General features: G+C 41.5%; 1 protein-coding gene across 1 annotated transcript in view; it reads right to left on the bottom strand.

Annotated features, from left to right (window-relative positions):
• LOC126354053 (G-protein coupled receptor 143-like) overlaps positions 1-20,029 on the bottom strand; it is a 132,465-nt gene that overhangs the window by 6,052 nt on the left and 106,384 nt on the right. The window contains exon 5 of the mRNA XM_050003412.1: positions 3,217-3,544. Within this exon, the coding sequence (XP_049859369.1) occupies positions 3,217-3,544 (328 nt within the window). The remainder of the gene's footprint in view (positions 1-3,216; positions 3,545-20,029) is intronic.

Genomic DNA, 20,029 nt, shown 5'->3' with positions numbered 1-20,029 from the left:
AAAATTGCTGCTCTCTCTTTCTACACATGTGTATGCTGGTTCCAACTGCCAATAAGTTCTTTTCTTTTAATGTAGAGCCAAGCAGTTCAGCTTTTTCTTTCGTTAAGCCCAGATCCGTAACCAAATCGTTAAGCTCAGCCTGAGTAAACAATTTGGGCTCTAGACTTTCTGCATTAGGCCTTACTGCGAAAGGATGGATAGTGTTCTGTAGTCATGGTGAAGACAAGCTATCTAAGGGATAAGGCCCTGAAATAAAACCTTGGCAGGTGTCCAGACCATGAGGTGGCAGCCCCATTGACACTCGGGGGCTGTGGGCTGATAAACCGCACCACCAAGAAAAACAAGAAACTAAAAGGAGAAACAGCCGGATGCATCTTAAGGATATGACCTTTGGCCTATAGGGAAAACCCGTATTGGTTTTTGGAATGTAAGGACGCTGAGAGAGGCAGGGAGGCTAAGACAGGTTGAGGCAAATGGCCAAAGACAGAGACGGATGGCGAGTTCTCCTGGATGCCCTATGCCCCCATAGGAACCAAAGGAATGAAGTCAGTAAGTCGAGACTTTCTGTATTACAATGGAATTCATTATCATCTGGTTCATGTACATCAGATTGTTCATCAGAAAATACTTCTGTTGGAATAGAATTTAAGTCATCTGGTGGTTCAGGAACCAGCAAACCTACAGCATGCCCTACTGGTCGGATGGTGGACAGAAGGTTAGGGTAGCTTATTACCTTCTTGTTTTTCGAATTATGACCAGTAATATCGACACTGTAAAAGTAGCAATCATTGGAATGAGTTTTGGCTCCCTCCATATCAATAGGAACAGCAAGCCTAAAGGCTTTCTTCTACTTTTGGGACCATTTTCTCAGATCTTCAACACACACAACATACCTTATGCAGTGCCCAAGATCTATCTTAATCACCAAGTTTAGATCCAAAGTGTGATAGATAAACCTTTTTCATAAAGTCTGTTATGTTTCTTTGGTGTTTTTTAATCACAAATTCACCACAAATATAACAAAAACTATCAGCAGAGTTTTTACAACCACAATTAGACATTGTACTGAGCACATGTACAGGAAACTGGAAAGTGAGGTTAAGTTGACGGTAAACAAAATACCATCTGTTAACACAAAAATAGAATTGACTTTTTTTGCCAGCAAATGTTTTTCAGCAGTGCTACCAACATCATCTACAATAAATAAATAAATAAAAAATAAAAAAAATAATGGTTCAAATGGCTCTGAGTACTATAGGACTTAACTTCTGAGGTCATCAGTCCCATAGAACTTAGAACTACTTAAACCTAACTAACCTAAGGACATCACACACATCCATGCCTGAGGCAGGATTCGAACCTGCAACTGTAATGGTTGCGTAGTTCCAGACTGTAGCGCCTAGAACCGCTCGGATACTCTGGCCGGCAACATCATCTACATTCATTACACCTCCTTTTTTAATTATTTTAACTATATAAAAGCTGTTACATCCTTTAAAAAATTGCTTAATATAATAAATTTAACTGTAAAATGTGAAGAAATGGTGGGTTATGCAGTATTTAAGTGTCATATTTGAATTTCCCTCCCTAAAAAACATAGTAATAAGGTATTTTCAGCAAAAAAGTTTTTCCATCGTTGGCCTGTGTTATCAGCCAAGTCAAGGTGGCAATGTTTTCTACTTGTCATCTTCATGCAAAGCATTCTGATCACATCCAGTTTGTATAGCCACTGGACTGCAGGCTTCTCTGCCTGGTCTGTGATGGGTGAACCCATCATGCACCTCCAGATTGCCAGGATACTGGAGAAAAACAACATTAAAACCATTTTCCACTTATCAGCTAAAATCAAAAATATCCTTGAATCAATGAAAGACAAACTAGGACTTCTGACACCTGGAGTCTACAGCATCTGTTCTGAATATATTTGCACCGGCAAAATGGATATATCTTCAGTGGTGGAGTACAGTCTCAATAAAGGTCATACGTTTGACTTTGAACACTGTGTGCTGGGCAAATGGGTTCTGGGACTCAATCTTCAAAGAGTTGGTGGAGATATGGGGACAGAATCAAACAGACAGGCAGGCAGCACTAGGACCCTCCAATGTGTCACAGGTCTCCACTCCCTCCCGTCCCCTCTCCTGTCCACAGATCCCTCCCCATCACCATCTGCAACACCCCTTCTGAAGGTGTACATCTGTCCCAGCTGTTGCAGATGAGACAGAGGAGCCTATGGTCCAGAAGCTATAAAAATATAAACTAGACACGAACCTGAACTTCACTAAAAATGACAAGTAGGAAATTTGGCCGATTACCTGAGTAAACTTCATCATCAAAATTCACTGAGAAAGCCTGCATTGCCACATTTAAGGAGATGTTGGGTGGATGTTCTAGGGTGGACAATACATATTATCCTTGTTTCAAACCTCTGTGCAACAAGCACTTTTATTTCCTCAGTGACTCATTACCCCAGAATATAAGTCTTAAGACATTAGTGAATGAAAATACTACATTATTCAAAGGGAGCTCAAAATTTGATGTCATATAGAATTGGAGAACATACAATTGCATCTAAAACTTGGTCAAAGAACTGCATACAGTATTTCAGTTAGTTTGTGTATTCATGCCACTAGGCCCTCCTCCGATGTTAAAGCTTAAGTATATGCCAAATGGTTCACAGTTGACACACAAAAGCAAAAAGAGGCATTAACATCTGGTGACTGTAACAGTCAAGGGACAAATCAGCCTCCCGAAATCTACTGATCTGAATGTGCATAGGACAAAGCAGTCATTTCTATATTTATTTGACAATAGAGCTCCTCTGCTATCATCAACCTTACTGCACAGGTACATAACACTAACTATCCAGTTCCAGTGAAAACTGAAGATTATGTGACACTAATTAATGATCTGCATATGTTGGTTGTACCATTCTTAATTTCTGTTTCTTGTTTTCATATTCAATTACTTAACCACAGTTTATCTTATTAGGAACAGGGTAATCAAAGTAAACTTGATGGCTCTATTTGAATTTTTTTGTACTGTATTGTACAGAGCTTTCTGTAATACACTAACTGGTTTCTGTCTTTTACGAGAGAGAGAGAGACAGAGAGAGAGAGAGAGATAGAGAGAGAGAGAGAGAGAGAGAGAGACCCATCATTCCTGAATTTTATAAGTATTATTAATGTTACTATTATTATTGCTGTTATTTCTACTTACCATAGTGTACCAGATAACGACAATGACTGTTTCTGGAAGATTAAACCAAAGTGTCCAAAGAAGAACACCATTCACAATGTTGGGTAGCCAACAAAGATAAAATGCAAGAATAATGAAGCAATACTTAAGTTTTATTGCATCAACCAAGCTACGTTCTTTGCTTGTAAATTGGCTCAAGCTGCGTGCTATCACATTTTCAACATCTCTTGTTGTGCTAACATAGAGAATAGGATTAGCTATCATAACAACTGCCATTGGTGCATATGTCGCTATATAATTTGGCAGTATTCGCAATATTGTTGCTGTAAGGGATCCCAAATGATGACATCTGGAACAGAAATATAAATAAAACTTAATAACTAAAAGACAATGGTCAGTGTAAGAAATACAGAACTACAGATTTTAAACAGTAAGTTTTATTTATTTACTTGCACAACACCCAGGCAATCATCAAATTGATAATTTTTGTTAAGTGCCAGAAATATTGGTAATAGAACAATTATATACACAAACTAAGTGTTACATAAAACAACTGATGCATTTATCTACAGTGCTACTCCTCCGAATTATCCTTAACACAAGCATTACTGTCAAGTACAATGCTTTGAAGAAAATTGAACAGTTTTCTTTCAAAACAGATTTTAATATTGTACTGAAATCATTACCATTACTGAGTCTGGCAGTTTGTTAAATCAAACCAAACCATTGATCAGTATCCTTAACTGACATTTTGATTTTGTTCTTCATCTAAAGTACTTATATTTTCGTGGTCTTCAGTACAATACAAGTAACAATTCAGAAGCACTGAGTCTTGTTAAACTTTAATGATAGTCTATTTGCCTTGAACCATTTACAGAAATTTTCAAATAATTCATTAACTGTCCTTTCAGTAAAGGACAAACATTACTTTTTATTCCTGTACTTAATCACCTGCAAAAAGGACAAAATTTGCATCTTCTGACAATACAAGAGGAATATCACTTACATGTGTAATCTAAAACATCAGTTGCTAGGTATCATGATCTGATAGATCATCAACTATAAAATTTACACATTGGTTTTGCAATTTCACTGTGCCTATAAAAATTTTATCAATAGCAGAGCTGCTGGTTCCCATAACTCCTGTCGAAAATTGTACGAGGGGAATTAGATTATATGAATGGCAAGGGATTCTTGTAGCTCGTGAATAGGTATACTCTAAAAAATTAAATTAAAATTCCCACTTACTATTACCACTTTCTGCTTCAAAGCCAATAAATTTAATAATTGATCAATATTGTGAAAAGGATAGTTGCTACTTACTGTTTAGTGGAGATGCTGAGTCGCAAATCGGCACAACAAAAAGACTGTCACAAAATGAGCTTTTGGCCAACACTGTCTTTGTCGAAAATAGATGGCATGCCTGTTGTCTTATTTTCAACAAAGGACTTGTTGGCTGAAAGCTCATTTTGTTGTGCCTATCTGTGCCCCATCATCTTCGTTATATGGTGAGTAGCAACTATTCTTTTCATAATAATGTTACATTCCATCCTGGATTTTCCATTGATAATTGATCAAGTTGTTTGATGAATGTCTCAAGTTTACTTGTTGGAGCACTGCTTATTGTGAATATTATTATCAGCTGTCCATGAATCACTACTTTGGCCGATTACTGGAAAATCTTTGAGTGTCAAAGTTTTCATGTTAAACAATGGAAAGTTCAGGATGAAATGACAACAATATTATAGAAAAGGATAGATTGCTACTCACCACATAGAGGAGGTGTCCAGTCACAGACAGGCACAATGAATTGATAACCAAATTTAAGTTTTCGGATGCAAGCACAACTTGCACACACATAGCCACTGTCTCTGGCCACTGTTGCCTCCTATTTCTGAAGATTGACTTTTTTGTGCCTGATAGCTTAAATGTTAGCAGTGTTTTCTTTGTGTCTGTCTGTGACTCAACACCTTCTCTGTGTGGCCAGTAGTGGTTTCCATATCTGTATTCCTTCTTAATGCACTCCTCCTCCTTCTCCTATCTCCATACTGATCCACAGTAATTGACTGCTGAACTATATGCATCCATATTCAGCATTTGTATTAGAAATTTCAAATGATGCTCAAAAATACGTATTAAATCTAAATTATCTGTAGGGTACAAATCATCTAAAAATATCATATATTCACTGATTCATATTTTTTAACACCATAATATTTTGTGCAATAAGAATAATATGAAGATAAAAAAGATTTCTATTCACCATGAAGAGGTGGTGTTGGGAGACAGACATAATGAACAAGACCGCAAGGTATTATACACTATCAGATAAAGTTCTTTACGGGATGTAGATAACACCCACCCACCCACCCACGCACCCACCCACCCACACACAATATCTATATATTGGCCAATGTTGTCTCAGATGCCAACTCCTGACTGTGGCTGCATCTGAGGTGAACAGTGATCTGAGAAAGTGACAGATAGCAGAGTAGAGATGGGGTAAGATGCTAATGCTGCCTGCAGGGCAGCTGTCAGGATGCAGGGGAGGTGAGTGGGGGGGGGGGGGGGGGGGTCACGTTAGTGGGTTGCTAGGTGCAGCAGTGGAGCATCGGGAGGCTGTGCTGGGGATGACATAAATGGAGGGGGATAGCAAACAAGAGGAGAGAGACGAGGAAGGGACTATGCAGGTGTGACTATAGGATAGAAGGCATGTTAAGGCTGGCATGGTAGCAGGGAAGGGGATTGACATATGCAACACAGGGACTAGTGAAGGATGAGGCTGGGGGGAGGGGATGGGAATTGTGATAATGAAGGGTATGTTACAGTGAGAGTTCTACGTAGTGCATTTTAGAATAGCTGATGTTGGTGTGAACAATGCATACGACACAGGCCACGAAGTAACTGTTGAAGTCAAGCACGTTGTGTTGGACAGAAAGGTCAACAAATGGGTGGTCTATCTGTCTCTTAGTCAGAGTTTGGTTGTGGGCATTCATGCAGACAGAATGTGTTTAGTGGTCATGTCCATACAGAGTATGATACAGTGGTTAGAATTACGAAGGTAGATCACATGGCTGCTTTCATAGGTTGCCCTGCCTTTGATGGTTTAGGAGATGTGTGTGACAGGACTGGGGTAGGTGTTAGTGGAAGGATGTATGAGACAGGTCTTGCATTTAGATCTATTGGAGGGATATGATAGGATATGATACATGGGGCAAGGGGTTGGAAGCAGGGATGGACGAGGATATTGTGTAGGCTTTGTGTGCTGCAAAATACCACTGTGGGTGGGCAGGGAAGGATTGTGGGGAGGGCACTTCTCATATCAGGGCATGACTGAAACCCTGGTAGAGAATGGGAGAGAAATTGGGAGGCTCTGAGGGAATGCGGATAGGGTGTTCTTGTCCTCAGTCCACATCATGAAGATTGTGAGGGTTTGTTTATATTTTTAAGTTACTTTGTTGTGATCTTCAGCATGGAGTAGTCTACAGACCCCCAACTTGTTAAATAATCTTCTTATCTGTAGAATAACTTAATTTTTACTTAAACAAGAACGTGGCAGCTCTGATCTTTTAAGGGTTTTATTGCGTCTTTAAATACAACACATATTAGATGGTAAGTATCTTCATATAGGAGACCTTAGGGGTTCCGAATAATAAGTATTTTCTTTAATACATACTTATATACATCAAAGAATAGAAAATCCAGGATGGAATGTAACAATAAAAGGGAAGTTGCTATTCACCATATAGCGTAGATGCAGAGTCGGAGATAGGCACAACAAAAAGCCTGTCACAAATAAGCTTTCTGCCAGCAAGCCGTTCATCGAAAATAGACGAGACACACACACACACACACACACACACACACACACACACACACACACACAAACGCAACTCACTCACAGACACATACGTGACTGGAATTTCTGGCAACTGAAGCCACACTGCGAGCAGCAGCACCAGTGGGTGACGGGAGTGGCAAGGTAAGGAGGTGGGGGTAAGGAGAAGGTGGGGCTGGGGTGGGGAGGGGGAGTGATAGTAGGGTATGGTGGGAGACAGTGAAGTGCTGCTGGGGAGCATGCAGGGAGGAGTTGGAGAGAGGGTCGGGCAGCTATGTGCAGTCAGGAGGTTAGACGTACGGCAGGTCAGAAGTGGGGTAGCGGAATAGGAGAGAAGTAAAAATACTGGGTGCTATGGTGGAATGAGGACTGCATAGGACTGAAATGGGAACAGGGAAGGGGATGGGTGAGTAAGGACAGTGACTAATGGAGGTTGAGGTGAGGAGGGTTATGTGAATGCAGGATATATTGCAGGGAGAGTTCCCACTTGTGCAATCCGGAAAAGCTAGTGTTGGTGGAAAGGATCCATGAGGCATTGACTGTGAACCAGTCATTGACATGAAGTATGTCGTGTTGGGCAGCATGCTATGCAACCAAGGGTGTACTTGTTTCTTGGCTACAGTTTGATGGTGGTCATTCATGCGAACAAGTAGGTTGTTGGTTGCCATGCCCACACAGAATGCAGCACTGTGGTCGCTGCTTAGCTTGCAGGACTGTGCCAGCTGTCAGATACATCCACCTAGAAACCTTGCCACAATGACCCCATTCCAGAAATCCAGCAGGATCTCCAATCACTCCTCAAATCCCTAAAGGACCATCACCAGAGTCCATCCCACTGCTCACCCCTACCGCTCCCCGCAGTCCTATCTTCTACATGCTTTCTAAAGTCCATAAACCCAACCACCCGGGATGCCCCTTTGTGGCCAATTCCTCTGCTCCCACTGAGAGAGTAGCCCTGTTCATCACCTTTACACTGACATCCCTAATGCCCATTGCCTTACCGCTGTTGAACACTGACTTTCCCAATGCTCAATATGATTCCAAAGCAACGACCTCCTTCCTAGTCGCCATGACCAACTATGTCCTCACCCACAATTACTTCTCCTTCGAAGGCATTACCTACAAACAAATTCAAGGTACAGCTATGGGCATCCACATGGCACCCTTTTCATGGGTTATCTAAGAGGAATCCTTCCTAAACACCCAGAATCTTAAACTCCTCACTTGGTTCTGATGACATCTTTGTGATCTGGATTGAGGGCCAGGACACCCTATCTACATTCCTCCAGAACCTCAACAGCTTCTCCCCCATTTGCTTCACCTGGTCCTATTCAACCCAACAAGCCCCTTTCTAGATGTTGACCTCCGCCTCCAAGATGGCTACATCAGTACCTCTGACCATATCACACCTACTAACCACCAGCAATACAACCAGTTTGGCAGCTGCCACCTCTTCCATACCAAGAAGTCCCTTCCATACAGGCTAGCCACCCTTGTGCATCACATCTGTGTATTTTACAAAAACAAATCTCCTGTGTAATTCTTCATGCTTTCCCGGCGATCTGTTGACATCTTGGATATTCGGGAATCCAGCCGGATGTTCGCATTGTTCTCGCACAATATTTCAAGAGCGTGCCTCGCTGTCTTCTTCAGGTGCTACCTGAGACTGGTCCTTGGGTCGATCGAGTCCAGTATTTATGCCTGAGAGGAGCTGGGCGTTCCCTAATCGGTCCGCGCCAAGTCGAGTGTTCCATCTGTGGTCCGCACCCCCCAGATGCGGCTACATTGTCTGTCTCTGGTCGCTGGTGTTCCCTCTGCCGTCCGCGCCCGGCCTGGCCGCCTTCTGAAGTCGAGTACATGATCTGGGGTGTGTCAGATCTGGTCTCTAATGTCCGACACCTTGTCTCGCGGCTGTTCTCTCGGTCTCCACTTCTATTTCATGTAGAATCCCAGAGTGTCCTGTGTTGAGTTTTCACAAGCTCAAGCGCTGGATTCCAGGCAGTGCTGATTTGGTATTCTGAGTCACGGTTGATTAGATTGTCTGTGACCTTAATCTCAATGGCTTCTTTAATGACACTGTCCCAAAATCTTGAGGTCTGTGTCACAATCTTGGTGTCATTGTAATCCATTGAATGACCAAGTTCCAGACAATGCTCTGCTATGGCTGATTTAGTTGCCTCCCTGAGTCTAGTACGTCTCTGGTGTTCTTTACACCTGATGTCCACAGTTCTGGTGGTCTGCCCAATGTATGACATCCCACACTGGCATGGTATGTTGTAAATACCTGGACTCGATCGACCCATGGACAAGTCTCAGGTAGCACCTGAAGAAGACAGCGTGGCACGCTGTTGAAATATCGTGCGAGAACGACGCGAACATCCGGCTGGATTCCCGAATATCCAAGATGTCAAATGTCCTGTGCCTTGTCTTTCCAGTCTCCCACCATCTCACAAAGTCTCACTGTCCCTCCACAAAGAAGCATGCCCCCGTAACTCAGTACCACCCAGGACTGGAGGAACTGAATTAATTTCTGCTCCACAGTTTCAACTCTCTCTCATCGTGCCATGAAATGAGAAATGTCCTACCCTATCCCATCAATGGCAGGGCTACCCGTGAAACCAGTCATGTGATCTACAAGCTAAGCTGCAACAACTGTGCTGCATTCTATCTGGGCATGACAACGAACAAGCTGTCTGTCCACATGAATGACCACGGACAAACTGTTGCCAAGACACAAGTGGACCACCCCATTGCAGAGAACGGTTCTCAACATGACGTTCTTCATTTCAATGACTGCTTCACAGCCTGTTCCATATGGATCTTTCCCATCAACACCAGCTTTTCTGAACTGCACAGGTGGGAACTTCTCCTGCAATATATCCTACCTTCCCATAACCCTCCTGGCCTCAACCTTTGTTAGTCATTGTCCTCACCCATCCAGCCCCTTCCCTGTTCCCATTCCAGCACTACACAACCCTCATTCCACTACACTCCCACCCAGTCACCACTCCCATCACGTACTGATGCTGCTGCTTGGAGTGTGGCTTCTGTTGTCAGAGACTGCACTCATGTGTGTGTGAGTGTGTGTGTGAGTGTGTGTATGTGTGTGTGTGTGTGTGTGTGTGTGTGTATGTGTGTTCACCTATTTTCAACGAAGGCCTTGCCTACCAGCTTATTTGTGAGTCTTTTTGTTGTGCCTATCTGCAACTCAGCATCTCCACCATATGATGAGTTGCAACTTTCCTTTCACAGTACTGATACATATATACATTATTGATATAAACTTCTGGTCATTGGTATTTCTTGACAGTGTGGCTGGTGCAGAAGACTCTCTGTCGCCTTTGACTACTTTGCCCGTCAAGACTCCATGTATGTCTTCAACTCTCCTGGAACAGCATGCAGACTAGCTGGAATACCTCATCCAAATAATACAATATGCTAAACAGGACGTGACACCTAATAAATCTTCTTACATAATAAAAACTTTATATTCTGAACAACTATTCTCAATAGCAAAAATGCATATAATTCTACTAATAAAGCTTGTTCATTTATATCCAAAATAAGTATGAGAATTTGCTTTCACTCAATGAAATTATTTATTTCCAAACTTTGGGTACAAAATATCTGGAAAATATCATACACTCACAAGATGACATCAGCGAATCTGAACCAGTGAAGGGCTTGGGATTCTTGGTGGTTAGGAATTACTCCTGTAGATGGTCCATGAACAGGTTGGTGTCAGATGTTTTGTCTTTGCTTGACACTGTGCCAGTCTCAGATCTTACAAAAGATGATTTTGTATGGGGATTTCAATATAAGCTTCCTGACTGATTCTCCTAAGAAACAAATTTTAATGGAATTACTTGAATCTTGCAACCCGGTACAGAGAGTATACTTTCCAACTAGGGTTCATTTCTGAAAGGAACAAAATGTAAGCAGGCATGAAGTACTAATAAACAATCAATTTAGATAACTAACAGCATTAGCATATCTTGCAGGAGGAAGTGGAAGCTGTATCATAATATAAAGGACAGTGAATGTCTGGTAATAAAATTTCACTGCAGACAATATAACAAAGTGCTGAGGCTAAAGCAATCTATTGCACTGAGAGAATCAGTAGCTCTTAGAACAAAATTAATACTGTACAGTCAACTGTGAAAGAAGTATCAGGGGAGAATTTGAATGCTCAACATTTTACACCTCTACATGAGAATCAAACTGTTAGTGATCCACCAGAGTTGTGCAAAATATTTAACAATCACTTCTTGTCAATCATCAGCAAGAGACACCAAAATTTTTATTGAAAGAAATAAATATTCAGAACTCTTGAAAGCTCCTGTTTTGAGACAACTACATCACATGCAGCTACATGAATCACGCAAAGATGAAACTCAATCAATTATTCCATTGTTAAAGAGTAAAGATTCCCGTGTGTATGATGAAATTTCAAGTAGTAAAGGGTGTACTTTCAATTATTTATTACATGAACTAAACATTGTACAGATGTCATACATATTGCATTTTGAAGAGAAACTCTGAAAGTTTGTAATAATAATAATAATAATAATAATAAAACAATATGCGAACCACGAGTGACCCGGCAGATGTCAATACTGTAATCAAATTATTGCCATACCTGTCCCAGCATGGCATTGTTGACTGTGGCAGTTGCTTCCCATATTCTCTCCCGGAGCTCTGCTACATCACGTGGTAGAGACGGTACATACACCAGATCTTTAATGGGTCCCCACAGAAAAAAGCCAGTGGTAAACGGTCTTTCTTGCTGGTGGCTTCTTATTGTACTTGGTTCTAAACATCCATTGAACAGTTTTTGTCAGACTCCAACACACAGACAGCTCGCTCCTCAACTGAACTCCCCATAAATTTGTGACTAGTGCTGGCTATCGGCAAATTACCAAACTATGCTGTGGCGGTATACATGGGGAAAAAATAAATAAAAATAAAAGAAAAGAAAATAAAAAATCACAGTTTCTCTTCAAAATGTCATATGAATGATATCTGTATGATGTTTGGTTCTTGTGCAATAAATAATTGAAAGTGTTCCCGGACTTCATGTACACCCTGCATTATGAAGGTTAGTGCATCATACATTTGTTCTGTACTGTCATTTGTGCATCTTTCTGCAGTGTGGTTGGTTTTCTGACAGGATGAAATACTCATTAGTGAAACCATTTTATGGAAAACACTTGGGAAAGAATGTAGACAATTATTGGCTAATTTTTTTGCTACCAGTGCTTTCAAACATATTTAAGAAAGCAATATATAGGAGAGTAATGGTACATCTCAGTAGACATGACTTGTTGCCAGACTTGATACCCCTGGTAGGGGTATCAATAGAAAACACAGCTTTTTCTTTTGTGTGGGATGCTCTATCAGAGCTAATTGATGGGTTGAGGACAGTAGGTATTTTCTTTGATTTAACCAAACTATTTGACTCAACAAAACTATTTGACTCAACAAAACTATTTGACTCTGTGGTCCATGCAATACTGCTACACAAGTTAAACTATTATGGGATTATGGAAAAAGTTAAACAATGGGCACTTCACATTTGGAAAGTAGAAAGCAAAAAATCAATATCCATCGTCAACAAACAGGGAAGAAATTTGAATGTGATGGGGGTCATGGTAAGTGGGGGTTGCTATTGGATTCTGTTCTGGGTTCAGTGCTTTCCCTGATACCCTGATACATATCAATGTCAAGCCACTAAATATGACAGATGACTTAAAAATATTACTCTTTGCAGTTGACACAAGTGTTATAGTGTAACCAGTATCAGCAGCCCATGGCTTCCAGAGAATAGACTAACAGCTGACAGCAACAAAATGCAATACAAACAGGTTTTGACATGGAACTTCTGTAAAAGTGAAATTTTACTGCCTCAACCTTGTCAAGCACTCAGTGAAGTCAACCACTTTAAATTCTCAGGACTGAGGGTAGATAGAAGACTTGCTTGGAAATACTTGATTCAAGATTCAGATAATAGACTAACAGCTGACAGCAACAAAATGCAATACAAACAGGTTTTGACATGGAACTTCTGTAAAAGTGAAATTTTACTGCCTCAACCTTGTCAAGCAGTCAGTGAAGTCAACCACTTTAAATTCTTAGGACTGAGGGTAGGTAGAAGACTTGCTTGGAAATACTTGATTCAAGATCTTATGCAGAAACTAATTGCTGCTATCTTCATTATAAGAGTACCTGTGAGATTTTGTCTGGAAGACTGGTCTTACGTGAATAGATAAAAAAAATGAATAAAAAATCCAAACACACCTGTTCAGAGTGTAAAAACATAAGACTTCTTGACATCAATAGTTATGAAAAAGCTGTTTCATAATGCACGGACAACACCTGAATCAATCTGGTAAAAGATACTCACATCAGATGTGATCAAAGCTGTTGACTAAATATATGTGAAAGCAGTAGCAAAAACAAACAAGTGATCATCTCAAATGCTCACAGAAAGGGAAACTTGTGAAACACTAACAATCCAAAAGAAGTGTTCAATATACAGGTGGGAGCTTCTTTATCTTGTAATCAGAATGATCAGTGATCTTTGTGATATACAAATCCTATTAGAAGGAATTAAACAGTCAGTAAATGTAATGTGTGTAAATGAACATTGGTTTAAAACTGAAAATATCAGCATCCTCAGAGAACTTAAGGGCTACAAACTGTTAAAAGATTTGTAGAGGTAAGGGGCAGTGAAGCTCTTGCATACTAGTTCATTCCTCAGTACACTATGAAATCATTGAAAGCTGTTGTACAGAACTTATAACACATTATTCATTAGTATTTATCACATCCCTGGGTACCATATAAGCTCTATATTCTTATACAAATTTGAAACATTGTTAAAAACTGAAAAACAGTGTAAGAAACTAGTTATAAGTACTGAATTAAACCAAGCTGTAAGAATTGATGACAAATCTGCTTCACATTTAAGGAAACTGATAGCCACAAATGGGACAAATCTCAATTTTGATGAATGCGCAAGAGTTATTTCAACTGCTTTAACGTTTATTGATAATATTGTAAGGTATTAGGCTATGCAGCACTATTTGTATCATATCCAGAATTAAATTGCAGCTGCACACCAAAAGGTGTAGAAACTTCTGTCAAGAAAGTATGGAAGTATTTATTAAAAAACTAAGCCTTATCTTGTGGCTAGTCATCAAACACATTTCAACAAGTGACAACTGCAATAACTTTTTAACTGATTACAAGATCATGTTTAACAAAAGGAATTAAAGTGTGTAGCATTAAGAAAGGAAAACTGCATATGGACGTAAAAGTTAATATAAATCCTAAATTTCTTAAATACATACATAAAAATACACACATAAAAATTTGATAATATAGTTAAAATAGTAAAACGTACTGCAAACAATAATTTCATGTCAAATATCAAAAACAAACAAATCAAAAGTTGTTTGGTCTGTTATAAGAAGTTGGCAGTGAAATGGAGAGAAAATGCCCCTCTAAACTAACGATAAATGGCAGAACTGTTATAATCTCAGTGCCCTATGTGAATCTTTTAATGACTTCTTCATCAACTGTAGTAAAATTTGTGACTGCTCACCACCAAGTACAGGTCCCAGTATGACAGACAGAAATTGCTCAGGTTTTACGTTTGCCCATGTTTCAAGCTCTGATGTCACAAAAATCATAATTTCCCTAGAAAATTTAAACTAAATGGGTTGGGATGAGGTTCCCACACTAGAACAACAAAAATAATCTGTTACAATATTGCATACCCAGTCTCTCTCATAATCAAGCAGTCTTTTGAAGAGGGATGTTTTCCAGATTGATTAAAATATGGTGGAGTTTGGCCAATTAAAAAAAAAAAAAAAAAAAAAAAAAAAAAAAAAAAAAAAAAAAAAAGGGGGGGGGGCATGCAATGTGAAATGGGGAACTAGGACAAAGTTTTTCAAAAATATTAGAAAAAACTGCATGTGATCAGACAGAAAATTATAATCCATCCCACAAAAATATTTTATACCATCAGTACAGATTCTGGAAAGACAGCAGCACAACCTATGCAATAAATGAATTGGTCACAAAAGTTAGCAGCTGCTTCAGAATGCATGTATCAGGTATCTTTTGTGACCTTACCAAAGCCTTCGATAGTGAAAAACATGACCTGCTTCTCCAAAAACTGACAAGCTATGGTTTTCAAGCAAGATCTCTTAGCAGGATGTCATCATATTTGTCGAACAGAAAGAAACACTACTTGTTAATAACACTGGCAAGAAATACTTCTCTGGCTGAAACCTCACCACCTACAATTAGGCATTCCACAAGGTTAAGTATTAGGGCCACTATTATTTTTGCATCTCGTAAGTGATATGCCATGCCAGGTTCAGTCTCAAACCATCCTTTATGCAGATGACTCAACTGTGATAATCTGCTGCAAAACTGACAAAGACTTGTTACATGTTACCTGCTCACAGGCTAAAACTATATTTAAAAAACTCCACATAAGATGGACATGAAAATTATAAATAAAATCTGAAGGGAGAAGTGTGATGCAAATGTGAAAAATAATGACGGAGACCTACAAGAATATCCAAAAAGTAAATGCTATTACAGTACAGAAGATTCCTTTAATGATATCCATGTTAAATAAGGAGGAGGTAACAATATATACATTGTAACCTTAACTTAAGTTTGCTAGTCTGGGTGTGCTGTTAGAATTGACAATCTTTGACTGTATGAGGTATTGTTATCTGATGATAAAAATTTGATTTCATTTGAGAACGTCTATAACAATAACATGTGAAAGTTTATTTACTTAGCTTACTATCAGTTTATCTTGTATGGTGTTATATTTTGTGGGAACTCTGTGCAGCCACCAAGAATACGAAGAATATTCTTAGCTCAGAAAAGGGAGTCAGACTAATTTGTGGTATCAGTCTGTATACATTGTTCAGGTATCTTGAAATTCTAATTCTGCTGTCCCAATACATATATTCCACCATGGGATTTTATACTGATAAAAATGATTCATTTAGAAGTGACTGCAACATTCATTCAGTGAATATCAGACAGGAACATGATATGTACTTGGATGACACTCCCTTATGCAATGTACAGAAAGGTGTGCACTATTAGGTTTCCAAAATAAGTGAAAAAAATTGTGTGGTAACCCCAAGTATTCAAATGCAAGTTAAAATGATTCCAAGTGGCACACTGCACTTAACCTGTGCAAGATTCCTCGCAGCAGTTGAGAATTTTTCTTTGTAATGTGTTATTTATTTGTATACTCTCTACCAAGTTTTTTATTTTATTAATTCTTTACCTATAAACGGTCTGATCAGAATTCTGTAAATTCTGTACCATACATTTCATGACCAAGTAGCTGTGGCTCACACTGTCCCCAAGAACCTAATATATAGATAGATAAACAAACAAAAATAATGACATGGAGGAGTGGATTTGGAGGGGAAGATAGTACACAAGATGAGGGACATTTCATAAATGGCAAGAGTGCAGGATGACTAAATTGAGGGTCATAGAGGCTGGGGTGCACATGGGTGTGGGACAAAGGCTAGCAGAGATTGAGGACAGATGAATTATAGGATTGAAGACTGTGTTGTAAGGGCAGTTCCCATCTATGTAGTTCAAAGAAGGTGGTGTTGAGGGGAAAGTTCCAGATGGTGTAGGTTGTGAAACAGCCACTGAAGTGAAGCTTGTTGTGCTCAGCAATGTGTTCGGACACTGCATATTCAGGTCTGTTCTTTGTCATGGTTTGGCAGTGGTCAGTGATATGAGCGGACAGCTGGTTGGTAGTCATGCCCAGATAAAATGCTGTACAGAAGTTACAGCACAGTGGTTATGATATACCTGCTTTGACAGGTGGCCCTGCCACTGACAGGGTAAGATGGATGCATCAGGCAGGTCCTGCACCTGGATCTACCACAGGGGCGTTGGTTGGTTGGTTTGGAGGATTAAAGGGACCAGACTGCTACGGTCATCGGTCCCGTTTTCCAATACTTGAAAACAGCCAAACAAAATAAAAACGAATAATGGAGACAACAACAGACGACACAGTACAAGAAAGACTTAGACAGATACCAGACAAAAGGAATTAAAATCACACAGAGAGTGACAGTGGTCGGCCGACCATAGAGACAAAAAAAAGGAAAAGCCAACCACCTAGAAACACATTAAAAACTCAGTCTAAAATCATAGGCTAAATGCCAGACTCAACACAAAAAATGACAAACACTTAGATTAAGTGATAAAAGCCCCCTGCCTGGATAAAACACAAAACTAAGCCCGTCATGGCAGTGTCATCTGTTAAAAGGGCAGGGAGCGTATTAGTCAGCACAAATGTCTGCCTGACAACGGCTAAAAGGGGACAGGCCAATAAAATGTGGGCAACTGTCAGAGCCGCCCCGTAGTGACATAGAGGAGGGTCCTCCCGACGCAGTAAATAACTGTGCGTCAGCTGGGTGTGGCCAATGTGGAACCGACAAAGGACAACTGAATCTCTGCGATTGGCTCGCATGGATGACCGTCACACAGTCGTCGTCTCCTTGATAACACGGAGTTTATTGGGTGTGGTCAGACCGCGCCATTCAGCTTCCCACAATGCGAAAACTTTGCCGCGTAAGACTGCTCACAAATCAGTCTCTGGGAGGTCAACGTCCAGAGTTTGTGCACTGGTGGCCTGTTTGGCCAGGCTATCAACATGTTCATTGCTTGGGATGTCGACATGACCAGGGGTCCACACAAAGACCACAGAGCAGCCACAACGGGCAAGAGTATGGAGGGACTCCTGGACAGCCATCACCAGACGAGAGCGAGGGAAGCACTGGTCGATATCTTGTAAATTGCTCAGGGAGTTGCTACAGATAACGAATGAATCACCTGAGCAGGAGCGGATATACTCTAGGACACGAAAGATGGTGACCAGCTCAGCAATGTAAACGCTGCAGCCAGCTGGCAATGAACGTTGTTCGTAATGATCTCCTAGAGTTAGAGCATAACTGACATGACCAGCAACCATCGAACCATCAGTGTAAACAATGCCAGAGCCCTGATACGTCGCAATGATGGAATAAAAGCGGTGGCGGAAGGCCTTTGGAGGGACTGAGTCCTTCGGGCCCTGTGTCAATTTGAGCCAAAGGCAAGGGCGGGGCACACACCACGGGGGTGTTCGCAGAGCGGCCCGGAAAGGAGATGGAAGAGGGAAAACCCTAAGCCCAGAGAGAAGCTCTCTGATGTGGACTGCGATTGCGATCGTACAACCCGACCGGGGCCAACATTCTGGGAGATGGATGACCGACTGTGGGAACAGGAGACGATAATTAGGATGCCCGGGCAAGCTACAGACATGCGCAGCTTAAGTGTCCAGTAAATGCTGGTGCCATAACCGCAGTGGACGGACACCTCCCTCCACAAGTATGCTGTCCACAGGGATGATCCGGAAAGCACCAGTGGTAAGACAGATCCCGCTGTGAAGGATTGGGTCCAGCACCCACAACCAGATGGGGATGCTGAACCATAAGCCAGGCTCCCATAACCCAGACGGGGCTGGGTTAACGCCTGGTAGAGCTGTAAGAGAGTAGATTGGTCGGTGTGGCTCAAGCATCGCAGAGCATTAAGATGCTGCCAACACATCTGTTTAAGCTGCCGAATATGTGGGAGCCAAGTCAACCGGGCATCAAAAACCACACCCAATAAACGATGGGTCTCAACCACAGCAAGATGTCTGCCGGCAAGATAAAGCCATGGCTCAGGGTGAACTGTGCATTGCCGGCAGAGATGCATAACACAGGTCTTGGCAGCCGAAAACTGCAGGCCATGCGCGACAGCCCAAGACTGCACCTTGCGGATAGCACCCTGCAGCTGACGTTCAGCAGCTGCAATGCCAACAGAGCTGTAGTAGAGGCAGAAGCCGTCAGCATACAAGGACACTGAGACAGGCGTTCCCACCGCCGCAGCGAGCCCGTTAATTGCAATTAAAAACAGGTAGACACTTAAAACAGACCCCTGTGGTACCCCCTTCTCCTGAACTCGGAGAGAACTATGGGAGGCCGTGACTTGCACTTAGAAGGTACGATGTGCCAGAAAATTTCATAGGAAAATCGGCAGTGGACCCCGAAGACCCCAATCATGAAGTGTAGAGAGGATGTGATGGCGCCATGTCATATCGTACGCCTTCCGCATGTCAAAAAAGACAGCAACGAGGTGCTGACAGTGAGAAAATGCCGTACGGATGGCTGACTCCAGGCTCACCAGATTGTTGGTGGCAGAGCGGCCTTTACGGAACCCACCCTGAGACGGAGCTAGAAGGCCCCGAGACTTGAGTACCTAACTCAACCGCCGGCTCACCATGTGTTCAAGCACAGAACGTTGGTGAGGCTAATGGGGCAGTACCTGTTCACCTTCAATGGGTTCTTGCCAGGTTTCAATACAGGGATAACAATACTTTCCCGCCATTGTGACGGAAACTCCCTCTCAACCCAAATACAGTTGTAAAGGTCGAGGAGGCATCGCTGGCAGTGCACTGAGAGGTGTTTCAGCATCTGACAGTGGATGCGATCTAGTCCGGGAGCTGTATCAGGGCAAGTGGCTAGGGCACTGTGGAATTCCCTCTCAGTGATTGGGACATTGTAGGATTTAGGATGGTGCGTGTGAAATGAAAGGCTCCAATGTTCCAACAGCTCTTTAATGGAGCAGAAAGCCAGTGGGTACTTCACAGATGCGGAACTGAGAGCAAAATGGTATGCTAAGCGGTTGGCAATTATGTCGGAGTCAGTACAAATTGCCCCATTCAGCGAGAGCGCAGGGACACTGACACGGGTCCGAAAGCCATAGAGGCGTCAAATTGTGGCCCAGACCTGTGATGGAGAGATATGGACGCAATGGTGGACACATACCACTCCCAGCACTCCTGCTTGTTTTGGCCCGCGCATGGAGCCATTTAAAGGCAATGAGGTTTTCTAAAGATGGATGCCGCTT

This window comes from Schistocerca gregaria, chromosome 1, assembly GCF_023897955.1.
Source record: "Schistocerca gregaria isolate iqSchGreg1 chromosome 1, iqSchGreg1.2, whole genome shotgun sequence".
In the NCBI taxonomy this organism is placed as follows: domain Eukaryota; kingdom Metazoa; phylum Arthropoda; class Insecta; order Orthoptera; family Acrididae; genus Schistocerca; species Schistocerca gregaria.
The sequence above is the reverse complement of the archived record's forward strand: the minus strand, read 5'-3'. Positions and strand labels throughout refer to the sequence as shown.